This window comes from Magallana gigas, chromosome 2, assembly GCF_963853765.1.
Source record: "Magallana gigas chromosome 2, xbMagGiga1.1, whole genome shotgun sequence".
NCBI lineage: Eukaryota > Metazoa > Mollusca > Bivalvia > Ostreida > Ostreidae > Magallana > Magallana gigas.
This window is the reverse complement of record NC_088854.1, coordinates 58,106,514-58,128,853: the sequence shown is the minus strand read 5'-3', so window position 1 is coordinate 58,128,853 and position 22,340 is coordinate 58,106,514. Positions and strand designations below refer to the sequence as shown.

The 22,340-nt window shown below is 32.9% G+C and overlaps 2 protein-coding genes across 3 annotated transcripts; both read right to left on the bottom strand.

Annotated features, from left to right (window-relative positions):
- Window positions 1-1,641: 1,641 nt before the first annotated feature.
- On the bottom strand, window positions 1,642-5,980 carry LOC117681248 (uncharacterized). The gene is made up of 3 exons (XM_066074271.1): window positions 5,854-5,980; window positions 4,228-4,902; window positions 1,642-3,241 (listed from the first exon to the last, which is right to left on the bottom strand). The coding sequence occupies exons 1-3, from the start codon at window positions 5,903-5,905 to the stop codon at window positions 2,982-2,984; spliced, it is 987 nt and encodes a 328-aa protein (XP_065930343.1). The 5' UTR covers window positions 5,906-5,980; the 3' UTR covers window positions 1,642-2,981.
- A 4,789-nt stretch (window positions 5,981-10,769) lies between these two features.
- LOC105332360 (amine oxidase [copper-containing] 3) lies at window positions 10,770-13,653 on the bottom strand. 2 transcript variants are annotated; one of them, XM_011434930.4, is made up of 2 exons: window positions 13,529-13,653; window positions 10,770-13,444 (listed from the first exon to the last, which is right to left on the bottom strand). In XM_011434930.4, the coding sequence occupies exon 2, from the start codon at window positions 13,440-13,442 to the stop codon at window positions 11,061-11,063; it is 2,382 nt and encodes a 793-aa protein (XP_011433232.3). In that variant the 5' UTR covers window positions 13,443-13,444; window positions 13,529-13,653; the 3' UTR covers window positions 10,770-11,060. The 2 variants fall into 2 exon arrangements, with proteins under 2 accessions (XP_011433232.3, XP_011433233.3); XM_011434931.4 differs by having other exon boundaries at window positions 13,525-13,611.
- Between the last annotated feature and the right edge of the window lie 8,687 nt (window positions 13,654-22,340).

Here is a 22,340-nt window from a genome sequence, read left to right as displayed (position 1 = left end):
TTATGAAGTATTTCCTAAAGAAAAATGACGTAAGGTTTCGTATCCATATTGAAAATTGTAACTTTGTTAAAAAAGCATTCTTTTTTTATATATTCATTATTTGCCATTTATTCAATTGCAGTTGGTAAGATATAATCGTTACATGGTTTGTAGTAGACCTAATATGGTTTATACGTGGCCAGTAATTTCTAAGAATCTTCGATGCATTCTTACAAAATCGCAATTGATTCATTGGCATAGCTCTAATCATCATGTATAGAAGAGCTTTTATGAATCAATAATTTCATAACCAGTTATGGTGTCAATTACTTTAAAATTCCTTAAAAGAAACAAATTTACATATTTTGAAATATGTAAAGACATCTACTGTATTCTATGCTTCTGTTTTTAAAAGTCTCAATTCATAAGTAGACTATAGAATTTTCCAACATTTTGTAAAATCAATTAAGAGAATCTACTTTCATATGTATATTCTATATTTTGTAATTGTTATCTATGTTTGTATTATTTGATTTTAAACTGATATAATGAATAAATATATGAAAAAATTACTTTGAAATGTAATTAAATATTCTCAAATATATTAAGAAATGCTGTCAATTACTTGCAATTACAAATATGTTATTTTTTTCAAATGCAATTAATTAGGCCTACACAAACTCACTTTGAAAAATGTTATTAGATACATTTCAACTACTTTGGTTTTATTTTAATACATGTTTGTTCTTTTATTCTAAGACCTTATATCCAGTGACTTTGTGTTTGGGCATTTGGGGGTTCTCACATATACAAAGTTATACCTTTAAGGGGAATGATCACAATTTTGTTCCAGTTTTATTTTTTCTATTTTCATTGTGTTCAATGTTTTAGAAATACATTTTTAGCGATCAATCAAAATTTGAATGTCAGTCTTAGAGTTATAAGCAATATTCAGTTCCCTATTCTTTGTCATGTAAACAAGGTTCCTAATTATTGTGCAAACAGGCGCTCTGGTCAAACTGGTAGGCAAACTGAGCATTATTTAAAGACACATTTTTAAAGTTTAAGCTCGGTTAAAATGTAACTGAAATGCAATTGAAAAAGTAATTAAAATTACATGTTATTTTAGTAATATATTTAAAAACATTCAGTTACAGACAGCCTGCATTACAAGTTACATCCAGTTACTTTCAAATATGTAATTAATTTCACGGAATTACAATTAATTTTTTTTCAATTACCCCATCCCTGTTTATAACTTATGCAAAAAAAAAAAATGCTAGCCGAACTCTATGAGTGATAATTGCCGCGTTGGATGAAATAACACTTTAGAATCTGCGTGAAATGGTCATGTCTTCTCTTTTCTCACCTGCATTAAATGAAACATTGATCAAACCAAAGCGTTATTATAAAGCTACACAGGAAGTTTGAAATCAAAGCACAACACTTCAATGGAAAAAATTCTGGAAAACGAAAGGGGACAGAATGACTGACAAACCGCATTTGAAACTATAGTTTCCTGTCCTCCTCCGGTTTCACCGGTAGGGAACTTATAAATAAAATCATTAAAGTTGAGAAGTCCAGATGCAATTTTTTATTTAAAACAATGTTGCACATAATAAAAAATTAACTTTATGAATAATCAATCAATATTTTGTACACACATGCCATGCACTATTCATTTAGTAAAACGAGATTAAGTATATACTACATGAAACTTCCAGTTTAGAAACATGGATTCATTTGCACTCATAATTTATCAAATTGTCATATTAGACAATGTAATATTTTTCGAATTGTAATGTTATGATTTGAATACCCATGATTGGTTGAAAAAGACAAAGATACTTTTTGGTCTCTTTAAGGAGACTGGGTGGTCTTATATCTGCCTTTAAAAAAATCTAAGTATGGTATTTGGCCGTAAACTATCATTTATCATATGAAAAATAAAAACATTTTGGCTGTAGACATTGAACACTCTTCTATATCTCTATACAGGGCTCTATGTTTGAAGATGGTAACTAGAGCTTAAAAATGGCCACGACCACCTAGTTCTTTTAACCGCTGCTGGTTGGATACGTGAAGTCTAGTTAGTTAGTGAACGCATGTTTTGATTACAGAACAGTAAATACATGTAGAACGAAGATTCTAAATGGATAAGAGGATCATTGTAAAAGCAATGTTTCTTTTTGTGTAATTTTGATTGATTGCCTATTATTCTATAATAATTGGGGCTGTCTAAATCTTCCTCGCTTACGATTATCTGACGAGTACAGGCTAATCCTGCTTTTTTCTGAATTTTAAAAAAAATCTTTTTAAAACCAATGTTTGAAAAAGTAATAACGATCACTTCATCATTTAGCTGTACTGCGCTTTTTGGAAAAATAATCGATTTCATATTTTGGAACCGAAGTTTATTGCAGACTAATACTTCATATGTATACAAATTTTGATCATTACGTAATTTATATTCCAACAACAAAGTTAGAACACCAATGTATCTTTTTCGAAAGATGCATATTTTTCCGAGCTATTAAAAGGATGAATATATCATTTCATAGAGGTTATTGAAAATACATTTAAATGACATAACTCTGCTACCATATCTAGGTAAACATATTCTCATTACTATATGTTACAGCTTTTTGTCATATATTTTACCGATAATAATGATTTTTTTTATCATGAAATAGAAGTTCCAGGCTTTTGTTTTGAGTGTGAAATAAGTAGAAAAATTGTTTTCATTTTTGTCGAGAAGAGAGAACATGTCAAAGTGAATATCATTTAATCAGTACTGTCTTTTTTTATCACAATCATTAAAAGGAGATGTAAAAGCACCTTAAAAATATGTTAAACTAAATATTTTTGACATGAAAGAAGTATGTACTTGTACGACTACGTGTATATGAAACATCTCCAATGAAATTTTGGCAATTGTTTTGAATTTGATTTGATAACAACAAATATAAACCGACTAGGACTATGACCACTCAATCAAATGATCAGTATGGCTGTAAAACATAGAGGGTGGTATTTGGAGAGGAAGTCAGATTAGCAAAAAAGAAATTCGGATAAAAATAACAACTTCCGTTGGCGCTGTTATACGCTAGGCTTACACAGCGTACAAAATCCTTCAGACATTGTAAGGCACAAGAACTAAGGCTGTCAGCATAATTGACGTTGATCGGTGTCTGGTTCGTAATTTTACCAGTTTCGGTAGGTGTGAATGTCCCATAGTGTCTTTTCTCGGGATTCATATTGACTAAAAGAAAACAATTAAGGTCGGTTAGATGAGTTCATAAAAAAAGTTAAAACTGCTTGGTCCGAGATTTTGGTCATTACAGTATCAATAACTTTCCATACGAACCAATTATCTTAAAAAGTTATGATCTTTCTCCTTATTACACTAGCAGAACCGGTCTCCTTTCAAAGTTAGAAATATTCAAAGTAAATAAAATCATTTCTCTTTGGCCAAACGAAAAAAACCAAACCAAAATATATCATGGGAATGTTTAAAAAAAAGGGAACCGTTTGGTTTCGTCCCCTGAATGACTGGGTTTATTCAACTTGCATCTTATGCATCGATTGTAAACAAAGCAAACTTCAGAAATATTAGCGAACAAAATGTACACAGGCTAGTTTTAATTTGCCTGAACATTATGACCATTATTTATAGCAGTGTCAAAATCGTAATACAACCATTTCAGTCTCGACGCCAGGGGCAAATTTAAATATGAGGCGAAATAACGCGATACCCTTTTATGTCAATCGTTTTGTTAACAAATTTTGTACATATATTTTTCATCGGAATTTGGCTTAATTCACCGAGAAAACTACTGCAATGTCTGTTATTATACACATAGTTAGTAAAAGTATCGTTTAAAACCGTACACAAAATTTGACATAAAACCGGACCAAGCAGTTTTAAAATTTATCAGGTAAGCATAAACACTTGACTACCATATCTTTTTACCTCATTTGATCAAACTTTTCTTTTTCGGAAAGACGACATAAAAACTCTGAACATTGGACGTTATTTCTCAATCTATTAGCAATTAAGAGTATCTTACGTCAGTAACATTTAATTTTGTTAATTGTCTCAAACCTAAAATCATCCATAATTAGTGTTCAATAAAACTCACAGTATCTGCCATTATCACAAGTCCATGCTTATTGTTATGTCCCATCTCTTTGGTGACCTACCAAACCCTTGTAATCAACATGTAAGTAAAACATTAAAAAGCTTACTTGAGGACCAGGTACTTGAATCAAAGCAATCTGTGGTACAATCAATCTTTTGGTTCGCAACAAAACCAACACAAGACACCAATCCGCTAAATGTTTCATCGTCAAAAGATCCCCCGACTCTCAGTGTACCTGGTGTTTTAAAGCTATGGGCTGAAGTATCTGTTTTACCAGGTTTATAATCAAACATACTCCCATCAGTGTCGTCAAAAGGCGCTCCTTTAATGATTAAATTTAGCTTTGAGTTACTAGCATCCATTGACATAGCAATCCTCTGCCACTGTCCAACCAGTAAATTATTGCCAGCGACAGAAGCCCCCCCAAGGACAGATACCCTTGTTTCTGATGTATTGGAAAGGAACTTCATCTCAAAACTGCCGTCGTCGGATTTGTAATGGAGAATACAACTGTCGTCATTTTTAGCTGGTTTTACAAAGGCTGAGAATCCATAATCCCCGGACGGCGCAGTAGTAATACGTAAATCCAGGATTGAATCGACGGAAAGATTGACGGAGAATGGAGAGACCGGCGGTGTGTGGGGAGCGGGAAGGTCCTGGACGAACGTGTGAGGACAGTAAGAGAACCGTAGGTCAGGGTTAAATAGGACCTGGTCAGTACAAACGTCTGGAGTCAATGGCCACCTCTGGATGATATTGGTAGAACATACTCCTGTAACACCTGTAAAAGTGAACAATTCTCTAAGGGATTTGGATACTTTTTCCGGGAACAAATGATTTTGATAAATATATCCAATTCTTTTTGCATCATTAGTCAGTAATTGTATCAGTTGTAGTTATCGGAAATTTTAGATTTTCTTACCAGTTATTTAATAACCTATCTTTAAAACCAATTAGTACTATAAATTCTAAATTTAGAAAATCATCGTCCAGGTCGTTAGTATAACAAAGTATTCCACTGCTTGGGAACTCTTCAAGTACAGTTTAACAGGTACATGTATTTCTGCAGCTGGTTATTTTCTGCGGTATTTTACAGATAAGAAAAATCCGCAAAAATGTAAAACGCAAAAAATCCTTTTTCAAAATCAATTATTTTGTGCGTTAAACAAGTTTAACGGTTGTTTAGTTAACATCTGGTAAACTGTGCAACCGAGCTATAGCCTGACCGTTGCTTAAATAATGAGCCCAGTCAAATGTAGGAAATTAATAAAGCTTCCACCATCCAGCCCTTTTATCAGAAATAAGGCATACGGAGAGCCTTACATCATAATAGAGTTTCATTGTTAGTGTACGTTAGTGTATATGTTTATGTGTTTTTTAATGAACTTTCCGATCTTTACGACAACGCACGTTTGAATATTGAATTTAAAAAATATTAGATAGCAAATGCACGTTTACATTGACCACATCAAGATGCATAAAATGTGAGGTTTTGTCATAGACAAACTTCAAATTCTTCCATTGGCTATTGCTGATTAGATATTGTTTTAAAAGATTTTTCTCTTTAATCATGTTTTATACTAGGGAAACTTCAAAAACTTTTGTTTAGCTACAAGCATGCAAGAAGATGTTACCAGTACTTACTGACGCAAATGTCTTTATTACTTAGTATACAAAGTACACTTACTTGGTAAAAAAAAGTACACTTACTTGGTATAAAAAGTACACTTACTTCTTATAAAAGCACTGAGGAAGACGAGGAAATAGAAATCCTTAATTCTCATCCTGTGTCAGTACAGTCAGCTCCTTCTGTTCTTACTGTGTAAAGACAACCTCAGCTTGGGCTCATAAACCTAAATCAAGTTCACTAGCATCTTTTCTTTGTCAATAGTGATCGATTGCAACAAAAAAAAGTTTTGTTTGCCTTTAATCCATGAGGCTTTGACAACATTGTCTTTTTCCAAATAAGCGTAATCTTTTTTTACGATTCAATGTTCAGAAGTTTAAAATGTTAGCTTAGTCCATCGAATTTTCTAAAAATCATTTTGCAAATATTTTTCCCTTATCTATTTTAAATCTTCAAAAGAAATTCATAGAACGATAGTGTATAAATTTTTCTAAATCACTACAAGAAGACCTATGATAAGGCGGTATACGAGAAGGACAGTATACATTTCAAACAATCCTGTGTATTTACTATCTTCTTACTCATTTAAATTTTGGGGAGATAACATGTAGCATGTACACTTGCTAGGTTTAACAACCTGATTGGATGATATCTCTTAACTTTTGATCCTTAATGTAATATTGTTAGTGTTTGTTTAAAATTTTCTCTTAATCCAAAACAAAGATTGAGGGTCTGTGTGCTTCTTTAAGCTCTGAAAAAGCAACCTCCAGATCAATCGTTTTTACCTTTATTATTTGTTATCGGAATAAACATTGGCATCAGATAAAAATTTATTTTATTTTATAATTAAAATTTAGATAATTATAAAGAAAATGTTATCAACTTTATTTCAACAGTAATGTTTTGATCTTTTTTGTAGTAAGAAAAAGCTCATGCAATGGATTTAGATAATAAATTTAAAAGTATAGGCCAATGTTGTAAAAGTTTAAATATGGCATGATACAAACTAATTTCAAGCAAAATTTGAAGTTTGTTTTTTTTATGATATTTAAGAAATATTTACTAAATATTCAAAAACATGTTAAAAGAATTCAAAATGATAATTATATGCGTTTTGGGAATAAAATTAAGATAAACCAATACACGAAATATCAGGAAGTATGGTCTGCACTAAAAATTATGAAGCTAAAGTTATAGTTCTCCAGAATATTGAAATAAGAAAACTTTCCATTTTTTCTTTAAAGCATTCCTTCTCAAAATATAGTTTTTGACTAAACTCTTTAAAATTTCAGCTTTTCCTGAAAAATTTCATAGAAAATAGTTTACGTAGTATTGTATGAAAAAATATACGAGTAAATTTAAAATATGATGATGTTGCTTGGTTCATAAACGGATCGTACGCTTAGACTACACCGGTGTAAATACGGGACTATTTCGAATATTTATACATGTCCGACAAAAGTTAAGACAAAATTAAAATAGGTAAGTATGGACGTAAACATAAGTAAGCATATGAGAGAGAGAGAGACAGAGAGAGAGAGAGAGAGAGAGAGAGAGAGAGAGAGAGAGAGAAATATCGATAACATCTAAGGTAAGAATTACATCTATTCATCGTCATGCTGAGATCGTTGATAATTGCTTTTTCAATAAAATCGGATCACGTAAATTTTTACTTACTTTGGCATCGGTCATTTGCAAATATATTTTGTTAAAAACCATTAAGATTGTACACACAATTGTATACAATACACACAGGTATTCTAAAGTGGATATGAAAAAGATGCATGAGTTCCGGATAAATAACTTCTATGTAGTTTTTGGGGAATCTGTTGGGATTCCCATGGGTACCAATTGCGCACTATTGTTAGCAGACCTATTTTTGTATTCATAGGAAGCAGAATTTATTCAAAAACTTGTAAGTGCAAATAAAAAAATCACTCGCTGTGGCCTTCAACTCAACTTTCAGGTATATCGACGACGTATTTTCAATTAACAATTATTGTTACTTCCATACTTACGTCGACTTGATTTTACCCACTGAACTTGAAATAAAAAATACCACAGAGTCTGCGTCATATGTTTCATAATTGGATATTTTAGTGGAAAGAGACATTGATGGTAACCTTATAACAAAAGTTAATAATAAACGTGATGACCTCAATTTTTCTATCGTTAACTTTCCTTACCTAAGTAGCAATAACCTTCACCACCTGCATATGGAGTTTTGTCTCGCAGTCATTTCGATACGCAAGGGCATGCTCTATGTATGAACAGTTTTTAAGGCGAGGCCAGCTACTGACAAACACATTGCTAATCCAGGACTATCAACAGTTTCAAATGAAGCTATTTTTTCGTAATTTCTATCGCCAATACAACGACTTTGTCAGTAAATACAGTTTTACAAGGGGTCGCACGCTGACTGACGTTTTTCATACTAAATGTTAGACCATAATTACTCAATTAATTGTCTACAGACTTAACCTTTTTTTCGCTTATGAAAAGAGCACATGGCGGGTATGACCTGTCAGCAGAGGATGCTTACTCCTCCTTGAAACCTGAGTCTACCTTTTTTTATTTAGAAGTCCGTTTTTGCTCTGCTCCTGTTTTGTATTTTTCCTATGGACTTTTGAACACTGTTTGTTATTACCACATCTGATGTCATACAAAACATCGCGAAATTATTGAAAACTAAGATGCATTAATTTTGTTTTATATTCCTTTGAATTGAAATGCGCAATGACAAAGAGCAACAAAGTTCAGAAAATTGGATGTAAACACAAATTTACTATATGACAACTTGTAATTTGACTCTGACCCAGGAAATTCAAAACTTTCAATATGATTAGTTTGTTAACACACATTTTTTTTTTACTTTCTACTTTTATGGCATTCTAATTATTTCAAATGATATATTGATAATTCTGTTGAGCACATTACACAAGTCATGAAATTCAACCAAAACAATACCAAGCAAGGACCCGCTTTAAAAGTCTATCATGATGGATATCTTAGCAGTCTTTGTATAAATAGAAACAATTCAGGTCAATATTACACATGTATTATACGGATAATGCTTTTCTATTAGATATACATATGTGGTTGACATTAATTATTTCCTTGTGCTGGTATTCCAGAAAATCATATACACTTTACCATTTATTGTTTTCCATTAAATGTTTTATCTATTTCAATAATTTAATTTTGATATTATGTGCTTTGTTACAAATTACGCACTTTAAACAAAATTTTCAAAGTGCGCTAATTTTTGGACCAAGTCAACGCACTTTGAAAAAAATAATAATTTTTTTCAAAGTTCGTTGATATCATTGATATGAACGCACTTTGAAATAAATAAACTTGTTCGGGGTTTAGTCAAAATAATTCATACTTTAAATACAAGAAATGATTGTTTTAACCTTGTTTAGCTCAATGTAATATATATAAAAAAGAACCCATTGCATTCTCAGCTAACGTGATAAACAAAATTTTTTTCTTTTCTCATAGGACAATATTAACAATACTCACAAACAGCAATTCGTGAGGTTTTAATTATCCAAATATAACAAAACCCTTCATCGCTCACCAACTGCAATTTCCTTTTTAGACTATGAAGCAAATTTACTTCTTCTATGGTATATTGGGCTAAGCTAGAACGAATATGATTTATATTAATTGATAATGAAAATCAATGTATAACATATTTCAACTGACTTATTACATATGCTTGTAAACAAACATGATGTGAAAAAAGGATACGTTAGTATGATTATCAAAAAAATATAATCTTTTAGAAGATCATTGCGAGAGAAAAAACCCCACACCCTAATGCTTATTTCTAAGATCATGATATTCTAATGTTTGTAAATGCAATTTTTTGTTTATATTGAAGTGATTTATATATTAAGAAAATGTAAAGAGGGTTAATGTTGAAACATTTACAGATTTTCTAACATACTAATGTAGAAATTATTGTTTGACTAGCTCTTTTTTTAATATCACTGTACTTAATTTACAACAGATCAGACTATATTTTTTTCCGATCGTAAACGTTTACTCCAAGTTGCTGAATACAATATGTTTTGAAAGGAAAAATAAGGGACTCGGGCCTTCTTCCTGTAATCAATTTAATGATGCACCGGTATTTGACTTGTGTCTTTGGTTAACCCCCACTCCCCGCCCCCGTTCTCAGATACGGTAAATTAGATTTACTTGTGTCAACAAATCATCATACTATTAAAGAATTAGAAAATTAATTCCAGAATTTGTTATTTATACATTTTTTTAAAGTGCGTTAACAGTCTCGATACTAAAAACTGTTGATGTAAGGTCGTAACGCACTTTGAAAAAAAAAATTCAAAGTGGGTTAACTTGGTCCAAAATTTAACGCACTTTGAAAAAAAAATTTCAAAGTGCGTAATTTTTTCAAAGTACCTTGCCACACTCCTTTTTGTTCGGTAAATTGTTGAAGGCAAAGGATTGAATACGATTTTTAAAAATTAACCTTAGAATAGTAGTTATGAATGCGTCTTTGTACATACTGAAACAAGAATTTATCAAATCTTTGATATTTCAAGTAAAACTAATTGCAATTTATAATTTCTCTAAATATGATCTTATTTGCACATGCTACATACACCTGTTCATAAATGAGTAATAGAAACGATGTAAGACATGTGCAGAGCTGCGTTGTTAAGGACGTATCCTTTAGCTAAGGTCTAAAGTAAACTTTACGCTTCTAACTAAGCCGCTTTATGAATTGCAAAATAATCCCGACTAAGTTTTGGTGCAACTCCTTGGACTAGACAAAAGTTATGCCCAAAATATAGGCTTCTCTATGAAACGAACCCAAGAATTTTTAAAACTAAATGTGATCCAAAATATCTACCCAAAAGCAGAAGAACAAACCTCTTTCAAAGGTATAATGTTTCCTCCCATAAAAACCTATTTTGTCAATATTAACTTTAAAGGATATCTTGAGTCTTCTTTTTTGAGAATAATGCTCAGTTTTCGCAGAAGAAAAGTTCCAGATAAATATCTTTCTTAAGACTCGAAAAACAAAGCATAGTAATTTTTGTTAAACAATCAATAGACAACATTTGATAATGGTTAGTCTGACCACTCAAAAAGTCTATTTAGAACATGTATATCGAACGTTAGAATAAAGGTAAATATTTTTGCAGCAATCATTCGGAAAGATTGTTTAAGGAACACGGTTTTGATTTTATTTTTATCTCCAGTGCTTTGTTTGCATTGTTAATGCATTAGGAGTAAGCACCTGAAATTCCACTTCCGGCTAGAACGGCAATGTTTTTCTAGGCATAGTCCGGGCGGTCGATGTCTTCCGGTAATGTAGAGTGTTGTTTGTGAATGAAGTATGGATTATTTTTAATGGTCCCGTTTTTATAAATGTCATACTGGGGCATATCAAAAGTGGGCGTGTCGTGAAAGAAGTTCATAGGTTGGATAAGAAATCCACGTGGAGCCCCAGTAGTCATAGAGAAGTCTTCATTTGTAGGAAGGTGCAGAAAACGAACTGAGACCCACGTTACTAGGTCTGAGTTTTCGATATTTTCGTCGTTAAGAAAGTGATTTAGATTTTGTAGAGGATCGTGAAGTCGCTGTTTGTCGTACTGTACGGTATCTACAAAGTCCTCGCCATCGTGGTGTTTGGATATAGCCAAGTTGTACTTCATCTGAGGAAATGCAACGAAAGCAGGATGATCTTGAGGAAGAACTTCCTGGTATTCCTGGGTGTGTTCGATCCTGACGCCTCTGAAATTTCCCCATTTGTTTCGTAGATTCTCATTTATGACTGACCACACTACGGGCTTGGAGTCAATTACTAACCCCTTTTCTTCCCTGATTTTCTCGAACTCTAGATATCTGGTATAATTAAATGGTGTCCCATATATGTCTGCAGGCTTATTTGTTTGACTTTTTACGGCTTCCGATATTGTCCCTCCTCTCCAGTGAATTTTTTCAAAAGTATTATTACGACTAACAACGTCAATATCAACTTTAAAAGAAAACAAATGGTCATGAATGCTTCCTATAGAATGTTCCGCTACACGGTAACCAAACTGGGTTCTGGACTTTTCAGACCCAACCGTATCATCGCCATCAAACCAAAAAGCAGTAAACAGACTGCCGGAAGCTGTGGCATAGGTCCACATTTTTCCGTCAAGGTGAAATTCAAAGTCAAACGTGTAGTCATAATTGCCAAGACTTAGTGGAATGCGAATATTGAGGTAGTTATGATTCATGCCGCTGTTGACGTAACCACTGTGTCGCCATAGTGGACGTTGACCATCTGCCTCATATACACAGATGGCCTCTCTGATGAAAGGCTTCTGCCTGCTCTCGCTGAAGGTGGTCACATTAAGGATAGTTGCGTACTCGGGGCAGTCCAGGCCGCGAATGATGCTTGTGAAAGTACCGAGGCGAAATACCATGTCGCTAAGAATGGTCAAAGTCAATCCTGCGCCAGGGTTCAAGGACGAGTACAGAAGTGACAGGTCATTTAATGAATTTTCGTATACTAGTCTCTCTCCCTTGTAGCGAATGTCAAAGATGGCTGGTCCGTGGTAATTATTCATAGAAAGTTCCATGCTCCAACCCATCCACTCAACCATGTAATCAGTTACTGTGTATCTCGGGCCCTCTGGTTCTATAGTTTTCGGGGGTCTTAGATGGGCTTTTTCTCGTAGCGGTTGACTTGAATGTCTCGTGTAATCCCGAGAAGTTTTAATACTATTGATATATTCTTTAGGCAATTTAAACAGTGTCAGATTCCCGGTCCTATATGCAATTAAAAGGTCGTCTGTAGTTGCAAAAGGTCCTTGGCGGAAAAAGTATATGTCAAATACTTTCCATTTAGTCACGTCTAATCCAGCATGGGATATAGTGGCGAACACCGGAAGAATATCGGACGTTGACAGTTTCCCGGGAATAAGCAAGTAGACCGTAGAGATCCGACCTACCTGGGAACTTAAAGAGGAAACCGAGACACGTAACTGCTTTTCACCGCGTTTTTTAATGCTTACTGTCCCACCGTCAAAACATTCCTCGAACAGTTCGTTCAACTTTTCAAATTCTGCTGTGGCAATTGCACTTATCTTTGAGAATTCCGCCGTACTTCGAGGTCGTCTGTCATGGTCTCTCACTGTGCGAAGCACTTTGTGAGCCATTGGTGCCTGATGTAGCGGTCCAATCTGATACTCGACAAAATAAGGGGGATTTTCCATAGCCTTGTCCACGTAGACTCTAGCGTATCTACCGGGGTAGGCCCCGTTGTTATCCAGATAAGCCAAAACAGCATCTTTGCTTGGGATGAGGACCGACAGGCTTATTATTTTGTTGCGGTGAAAAATAGTCATGGTCCTTTTGTTGCTTGTAATATTTGTTTGCTCAAGGTAATCCACTACTGATTTAATTTCCTCGTAGGATAGTGGAGAGAAAACAGAGGGTGGAGATCTCCTGGCATGCTGGGCTTGTGGATACTGATGAGATCTGTCATCTGCCGGGTCCCTGTGTAGAACATACCCCACGAAGTAACCTATCCCCATACCCAGGATCAGGGATATCAGAACAACTACAACATGTCGCCAGGCCTTCTTTATGCATGTCTTTTCTTTGAATGTTATATCAGGTAAAGTATCTGGACATCTTGGTTTGGAATCCGATTCACTTGCCATTTCTGAAATAACAAAGTGTATCTTAGAAAATAAAACGAAACAAATAATTGTAATAATAAAGGACACGAATAGAATGTCATACCTACATGTTTCACTGATTTACATTTCCTCAATGAACGTTTTAATGCAAGCCGTTATGCTTCATATGATCAGGCAATTATATATGCAGACACGTACCCAGTAACAACACAATAACTCCAAGCGGTTTATAACTCCGAGCGATGTATTCATTAAAGGGTAGATCAGCACTCAATCAAATTACCACTGGTAAAAAATTATGAATATATAAAGAATGACAGGTACGAGAAATCATGCGGCAATTCACATTGATAATAAGACTTTCTTTGTGCGTTGTTTGAATTTTTAAAGTCCTTTCCAAAGTTCGTTGACTTATATATTCATTCTTATCATCTGAAATAAAGTTATTTTATTGATTGCAAATCAACAAAGACTTTGAAATGTCAATGTGCGGATAAAACTCTTATTTTATTTTATATCTTATTAAACAAAGAAACGTTGTTATCATTTGTAGGCGAAATTCTACCCAACAATAACTTCTCAGAAACATTGTGTATAAAATGCTCTCCTGTCAATGAAATTTAATATTCCTATCATATCAATTAAGCCGGGGATTTAAAGAAATAATTCCGGGTTTAGATTCGAAGTCCCCGTAATACAAATATGCACGCGTGTAGTATTGTGACAAAGGCGGTTTATGTTATACGATGAAGATTAGTTAAGCCAATCAAATGAGAATTACAACCATGATTAAATCATGAACAGTAATTATTTTTCCAGAGCTAATTATATTATACTCATTATTAATCGAGAACTCTAATTTGTTTATGTGATATTAAATAACAAACCAAAACCCTATAAAGACAAATTTCCTATCATTGATATTTAAACGTTTAAAATTTCGTAATAACCCGACAAAACTAAGACGATTTTTGAATATACTTAATATGTTTGAGATTCGTTTACAAAATGTAGAATTAATTGGTTTTTTTTAATTCATGATATTCCCACGAGAGCAGCGAATCGAGATGACTTGAATTATATCACTTTCATGCATCTATATAGAATTATCTTTACCGTCCCATCTTCTGCAATCAACAGATTAAAGTAGAAGTATTGGGTAACTCTATTGCACACCTGGTTGGACGGTTTCCGTTACTAGTATGTTAATCAGATGGCTGTGTATCAATCATGTAACTGTAACATGTCATGCATGCTTTCTATAAATGTATATACCTGGTTAACATAACGACACGGCGAAATGCAGTAGTAATTCAAGACAAACCAAACAGTTTTATCCTCAAAGACACTGTTTATCTGCTTCATAGGGCTTGATGGCCATCATGACAATTTGTAGACTATATTGATCACTTTGTGAAGAATAGTTGAATGATGTTATAGAATGCATTTGAATTTAAAAGCTAAACTGTGGAAGTTTTCAGAACTAATAATCCTTCACAGCTTTAAAAATAATATCTAAATATTTAGGGTAGACCTGATGATTAATTTGATGACCACGCAGATTCCTTAAAGCAGCTTGGTCCTATTTTACGTGTATATCATATTTAATGGACAATTGTTTTATAAATGTTTTTATAATAAGAATAGTAGTAGTGATTTCCCCGATTATTAAAGCGACTTTTCTTTGGGAAAACAAGATGTACAAAACCTGCTTACTAAATAATCTGTAATAAACAGCTGGGTAACGTGATGTCGAGGTGAGTACGACTGCATTACAAGTCGACTCTGGCATTTGAGTTAGTTTTAAAAACTGTTTTTGGCAAAAAAATATAACGTATACATTTTTACAAAATTTTCCAAAGTTCTTTTTACGAACATTGCATTACTTGCGGGCTGAAAAAAAAATCTGACCAAGCAGCTCTAAAAGCCTATCATATAGTAATCTGTACACACTTCAGTATACAGAAAAATTAATTACGATGTTTGACATCGATATTTTAATTACTAGGTTTAAAGAACATGTTTAAACAACAACAACATTTTGCATGTTCGAATCCTTGACTGTGTTTGTGTACTTTTGTATATACAAGTGAACTGGTCTTGAGCGAATAAAGAATTGAATTGAGAAATTAACAACTGTTAATTTACAATAACATGACAATAACAATGACAACTAGAGCAAAGCTCGTTGCAAAGCAACGAGTGGGTCTTCCGTTATTGTCGGAAGTAAAGCTGGAAGTTCCTGTCAGAAGCAGAGCTCTTAAACCAATAACAAAAGTAACTAAAATAAAAAGATGAAAAAAATCGAATTATTCCTGGTACGACTTAATAAAATACGAATGATTTTAAGTACGACTTAACAAAAACCTTTCCGATTTTAAGAACGACTTAACAAAAAAATCCGAATGTGTTTAAGTACGACTTAGCAATTATTTTTGGTACGAGTTAATTTTACTTTGAACATTACGCTATTTTTTAAACCAAGGACGCGGAAAGAAAATTTCCGGAAAAATCAATTTTTAAACCCCGATATCTCTATAATGCATCTTCTGATTTTCAAACGGATTTCAGTTTCGTATTCAGTATGACCAACTCTACAAACCTCATAAAGATTTGAAATTTAAACGAAAAATTCGAAAATTCGAAAATTTTAAAACACTTCCGGTTTGGACCGGAAGTGTCGGAAACTAAATTCCAGCCTTATGTCCAAATAAAAACGATCAATGCTTCAACACAGAAAATTCAAAGTCTTTATCTTTAAGCGTTTTTGAAAAACGCCCTGGACAAAATCACTTTTTTAAAATTTAAAAATTGACGTAACGTAAAAACGAAAGTGACGTTGTACTTAAAAAATTAACATCTTTTAGGGACAGTGATGTGTCATAATCCCTGAAAGTTTCATGTAAATCCGTTGAAAACTTTTTGAGATATTAAGCTTTAAAAAAGTCAGAAAAATAAAGAAAAAGAATAATAATAATAACTAGAGCAAAGCTCGTTGCAAAGCAACGAGTGGGTCTTCCGGTGGTGTCGAAAGTAAAGATAGAAGTTCCTGTAAGAAGCAGAGTACAAACCAACTACAAAGAAAATAAAAAAGATATTTTTTAAAAATCGAATAATTCTTAGTACGACTTAACAATGTTTGAATGATTTCAAGAACGAATTAACAAATACCTTTACAATTTCTAGAACGACTTAATTAAAAAAAAGTCCCGAATGTCTTCAAGTACGAATTAACAATTTCCGAATTATTTTAGGTACGAGTTAATTTAACTTCAAACATAACACTATTTTCTTAACCAAGAATGTGGAATCACAATTTCCGGAAAACTCAATTTTGAAATCCCAATATTTTTGTAATGCATCGTCCGATTTAAAACGGATTTCAGTTTTAAATTAAGCTTAATAAAAGCTCGTTTGTTGCTTTATGATTTAACTCAAATTATTGGTCAGAAGAGAGTTATTATAAAAAGACCTTATAGCCCTTCTGGCCCTTAATTTGAGGGGTTAGCCTCTTTTTCTTGATATCAAATAAAAGGTCTCGCTAATATAAGCATATTTTGTTCTACAAATGTTCACGAATGGTTAACCGTTATCGATATATCTAAACAACTGTATTTTAGGGGCCGACCCTTTAACTCTTTACCGGGGCCACTAACAACAAAATTTATGGTATCATATTGTTCAGAACATTATTTTGTACAACTTTTGTTCTACATTGCTTTTAAAAAAAGTTCTCCTTTTTCAGATATTAATGATCAAAGTTTTGAATTCTGGCCCCTTGAAACCCCTAATTACGTAATATATGACTTAGGTATGATACTGTATAGATAAACAGTTGTACAATGAACATTTTTGCTTCTATAATTAATAACAAATTATTGTTCAGTAAAGAGTTCTTGTAAGAAGATTTAAGACCCCTCTTGACCCCTTATTGGAGGGGCCAGCCCCTTTTTCTTGATATCAAATGAAAGGTCTTACAAATATAAACATATTTTGTTCAACAAGTGTTCACGAAATGTTAACCGTTCTAAGGATATCTTTACAAATGTGTTTTAGGGGCCAGTCCTTTATCTCCTAAATGGGGTCATGAAAAGCAAAATTTAAGGTGGCATATTGTACAGAACATTATTTTACGCAACTTTTGTTCTACAATGCTTTTCAAAATATTTCTCCTTTTTCATATATTAATGATCGAAATTTTGAATTTCTGGCCCCTTGAAACCCCTAATTACGTAACATATGACTTAAGTATGGTACTGCATAGATAAACAGCCCAACAATGAACATTTTTGCTTCTATAATTAATAACAAATTATTATTCAGTAAAGAGTTATTGTAAGAAGACTTTACAGCCCACTTGGCCCCTAATTGGAGGGGCCAGCCACTTTTTCTTGATATTAAACGAAAGCCTGTGTCATTTGAAACATCTTTTGCATTACATGTTTTAACAAAATATTTATACATCAAAAGATATCACAGAAAATGTGCAAAAATTTCGTGAAAAAATTTGGTGCCAATTTTCAGGTTCAGGCGAGCTTTGAGGCCTAAAGCATTTTTCATCATTGGAAGCATGGGGGTACATCTACATACATTCATCTACAATCCCTGAAAATTTCAAGCTTCTATCTTGATTAGTTTCGGAGGAGATGCGTGGACAAAATGACCCTTAAATATTTACAAAATCCTCAATATCTGAAACCGGAAGTGACGTCATCATTTGAAAATTTTATTATATGTAGCGCCGATCATGCTTTATGCGTCCTGAAAATTTTGTGCGAATCGGTTGGATAGTTTTTGAGAAATTGCGCTTCAAAAAAGTCAGAAAAAGAAAAAAAAGAATAACTAGAGCAAAGCTCGTTGCAAAGCAACGAGTGGGTCTTCCGTTAATGTCGGAAGTAAAGCTGGAAGTTTCTGTAAGAAGCAGAGCTCTTAAACCAATAACAAGAGTACCTTAAATAAAAAGATGAAAAATCGAATTATTCCTGGTACGACTTAACAAAAACCGAATAATTTTACGTACGACTTAACAAAAACCTTTCCGATTTCAAGTACGACTTAACAAAAAAAAATCCGAATGTGTTACAGTACGACTTAACAATTAATTTTTAGGTACAAGTTAATTTAACCAAGAACATGATACTAATTTCTTAACCAAAAACGCGGAATCAAAATTTCCGAGAAAATCATTTTTTGAACTCGTATATCTCTGTAATGCATCGTCCGATTTTAAAACGGCTTTCAGTGTTAGATTCAGCTTAATAAGCTCTATAAAACACATATTCATTTTTGATTTGATCTGAAAATTCATTTTTTCGAAAAATTTGTTTCACTTCCGGTTTCGACCGGAAGTGACAGATTTTCATTTCCAGCCTTATTACAGAAGTAAATCAACCAAATCATAACCATTGAAAATTTCAAGTCCCTATCTTAAAGCGTTTTTGAGAAAAGTCCGGGACAAAATGACTTTTTAAAATTTTTAAAAATGACGTCACGTCAATACGGAAATGACGTTCTCTTTAAAACTTTAACATTTTTGAGGGACGTCAACTTGCAAAAATGTCTGAAAATTTCATCAAAATCGGTTGAAAACCTTTTGAGTTATGAAGCAAAAAAGGAGTCAGAAGAAAAGAAAAAGAATAATAACTAGAGCAAAGCTCGTTGCAAAGCAACGAGTGGGTCTTCCGTTAATGTCGGAAGTAAAGCTGGAAGGTCCTGTAAGAAGCAGAGCTCTTAAACCAATAACAAAAGGACCATAAATAAAAAGATGAAAAAATCGAATTATTCCTGGTACGACTTAACAAAATCCGAATGATTTTAAGTACGACTTAACAAAAACCATTCCGATTTCAAGAACGACTTAACCAAAAAAAATCCGAATGTGTTCAAGTACGACTTAACAACTATTTTTGCTACGAGTTAATTTTACTTTCAACATTACGCTATTTTTTAAACCAAGGACGCGGAATCAAAATTTCCGGAAAAATCAATTTTAAAACCACGATATCTCTGTAATGCATCGTCCGATTTTAAAACGGCTTTCAGTGTTAGATTCAGCTTATTAAGGTCTACAAAACACATATTCATTTTTGATTTGATCAGAAAATTTATTTTTTCGAAAAATTTGTTTCACTTCCGGTTTCGACCGGAAGTAACCGATTTTCATTTTGAGCCTTATTACAGAGGTAAATCGACCAAGTCATAAGCATTGAGAATTTCAAGCCTCTATCTTAAAGCGTTTTTGAGAAACGCCGCGGACAAAATGACTTTTTGAAAATTTTAAAAATGACGTAACGTTAAAACGGAAGTGACATTTTCAAAGAAACTTCATAAACTTTGAGGTATTATAATTGCACATAATCCTTGAAAGTTTCATTAAAATCGGTTGTAAACTTTTTGAGTTATAAAGCCGAAAAGGAGTCAGAAAAAAAAATAAAAAGAATAATAATAACTAGAGCAAAGCTCGTTGCAAAGCAACGAGTGGGTCTTCCGTTAATGTCGGAAGTAAAGCTGGAAGTTCCTGTAAGAAGCAGAGCTCTTAAACCAATAACAAGAGTACTTAAATAAAAAGATGAAAAAATCGAATTATTCCTGGTACGACTTAACAAAAACCGAATAATTTTACGTACGACTTAACAAAAACCTTTCCCATTTCAAGAACGACTTAACAAAAAAATCCGAATGTGTTACAGTACGACTTAACAATTAATTTTTAGGTACAAGTTAATTTAACCAAGAACTTGATACTAATTTCTTAACCAAAAACGCGGAATCAAAATTTCCGGAAAAATCATTTTTTGAACTCGAATATCTCTGTAATGCATCGTCCGATTTTAAAACGGCTTTCAGTGTTAGATTCAGCTAAATAAGCTCTATAAAACACATATTCATTTTTGATTTGATCAGAAAATTCATTTTTTCGAAAAATTTGATTCCCTTCCGGTTTCGACCGGAAGTGACAGATTTTCATTTCCAGCCTTATTACAGAGGTAAATCGATTAAATCATAACCATTGAAAATTTCAAGCCTCTATCTTAAAGCGTTTTTGAGAAACGCCGCGGACAAAATGACTTTTTGAAAATTTTTAAAATGACGTAACGTAAAAACGGAAGTGACGTTTTCAAAGAAACTTCACAAACTTTGAGGTATTATAGTTGCACACAACCTCTGAAAATTTCATTAAAATCAGTTGTAAACTTTTTGAGTTATAAAGCCGAAAAGGAGTCAGAAAAAAAAATAAAAAGAATAATAATAATAATAAAAAGAAACCGAAGAATAACAAGAGGGTCTTCCGTTGGAAACGGAAGACCCTAATAATAGAAAGAAACCGAAGAATAACAAGAGGGTCTTCCGTTGAAAACGGAAGACCCTAATAATAACTAGAGCAAAGCTCGTTGCAAAGCAACGAGTGGGTCTTCCGTTAATGTAGGAAGCAAAGCTTGAAGTTCCTGTAAGAAGCAGAGCACTTAAACCAATAACAAGAGTATATTAAATAAAAAGATGAAAAAAAATCGAATTATTCCTGGTACGACTTAACAAAACCCGAATTATTTTGAGTACGAATTAACAAAAACCTTTTCGATTTCAAGAACGACTTAACAAAAAAATCCGAATGTGTTAAAGTACGACTTAACAATTATTTTTGGTATGAGTTAATTTAACTTTTAACTTTATGCTATTTTTTAAACCAATAACGTGGAATCAAAATTTCCGGAAAAATCAATTTTTAAACCCCAATATCTCTGTAATGAATCATCCGATTTAAAAACGGTTTTCAGTGTTAGATTCAACCTAATAAGTTCTACAAAATACATAGACGTTTTTTATTCGATCAAAAAATTCAAATTTTCGAAAAATTTGATTTACTTCCGGTTTCGACCGGAAGTGACGGATTTTCATTTCCAGCCTTATTACAGAGGCAAAACGATCAATATATTAGCTCAAAAAAATTCAACTTTCTATCTTGAATCGTTTTTGAAAAAAGCCGCGGACAAAATGACTTTTTGAAATTTTTAAAAATGACGTAACGTAAAAACGGAAGTGACGTTGCTATAGAAACTTTAATATCTTTGAGGCAATATAATTTCACATTATCTCTGAAAGTTTCATAAAAATCGGTCAAAAACTTTTTGAGTTATGAAGCCGAAAAGAAGTCAGAAAAAAAAAGAAAAAGTATAATAATAACTAGAGCAAAGCTCGTTGCAAAGCAACGAGTGGGTCTTCCGTTACTACCGGAAGTAAAGCTGGAAGCTCCTGTAAGAAGCAGAGCTCTTAAACCAATAACAAGAGTAACTAAAATAAAAAGATGAAAAAAATCGAATTATTCCTGGTACGACTTAACAAAATCCGAATGATTTTAAGTACGAATTAACAAAAACCTTTTTTAATTTTAAGAACGACTTAACAAATAAAATCCGAATGTGTTTAAGTACGACTTAACAATTATTTTTGGTACGAGTTAACTTTACTATGAACATTATGCTATTTTTTAAACCAAGGACGCGGAATCAAAATTTCCGGAAAAATCAATCTTTAAACCCCGATATCTCTGTAATGCATCGTCCGATTTTAAAACGGCTTTCATCGTTAGATTCAGCTTAATAAGCTCTACAAAACACATATTCGTTTTTGATTATATCAGAAAATTCATTTTTTCGAAAAATTTGTTTCACTTCCGGTTTCGACCGGAAGTGACAGATTTTCATTTCGAGCCTTATTACACAGGTAAATCGACCAAATCATAACCATTGAGAATTTCAAGTCTCTATCTTAAAGCGTTTTTGAGAAACGCCGCGGACAAAATGACTTTTTGAAAATTTTAAAAATGACGTAACGTAAAAACGGAAGTGACGTTGTCAACATTACTTTTACATCTTTGAGGGATAATAGTTTCACATTATCTCTGAAAGTTTCATCAAAATC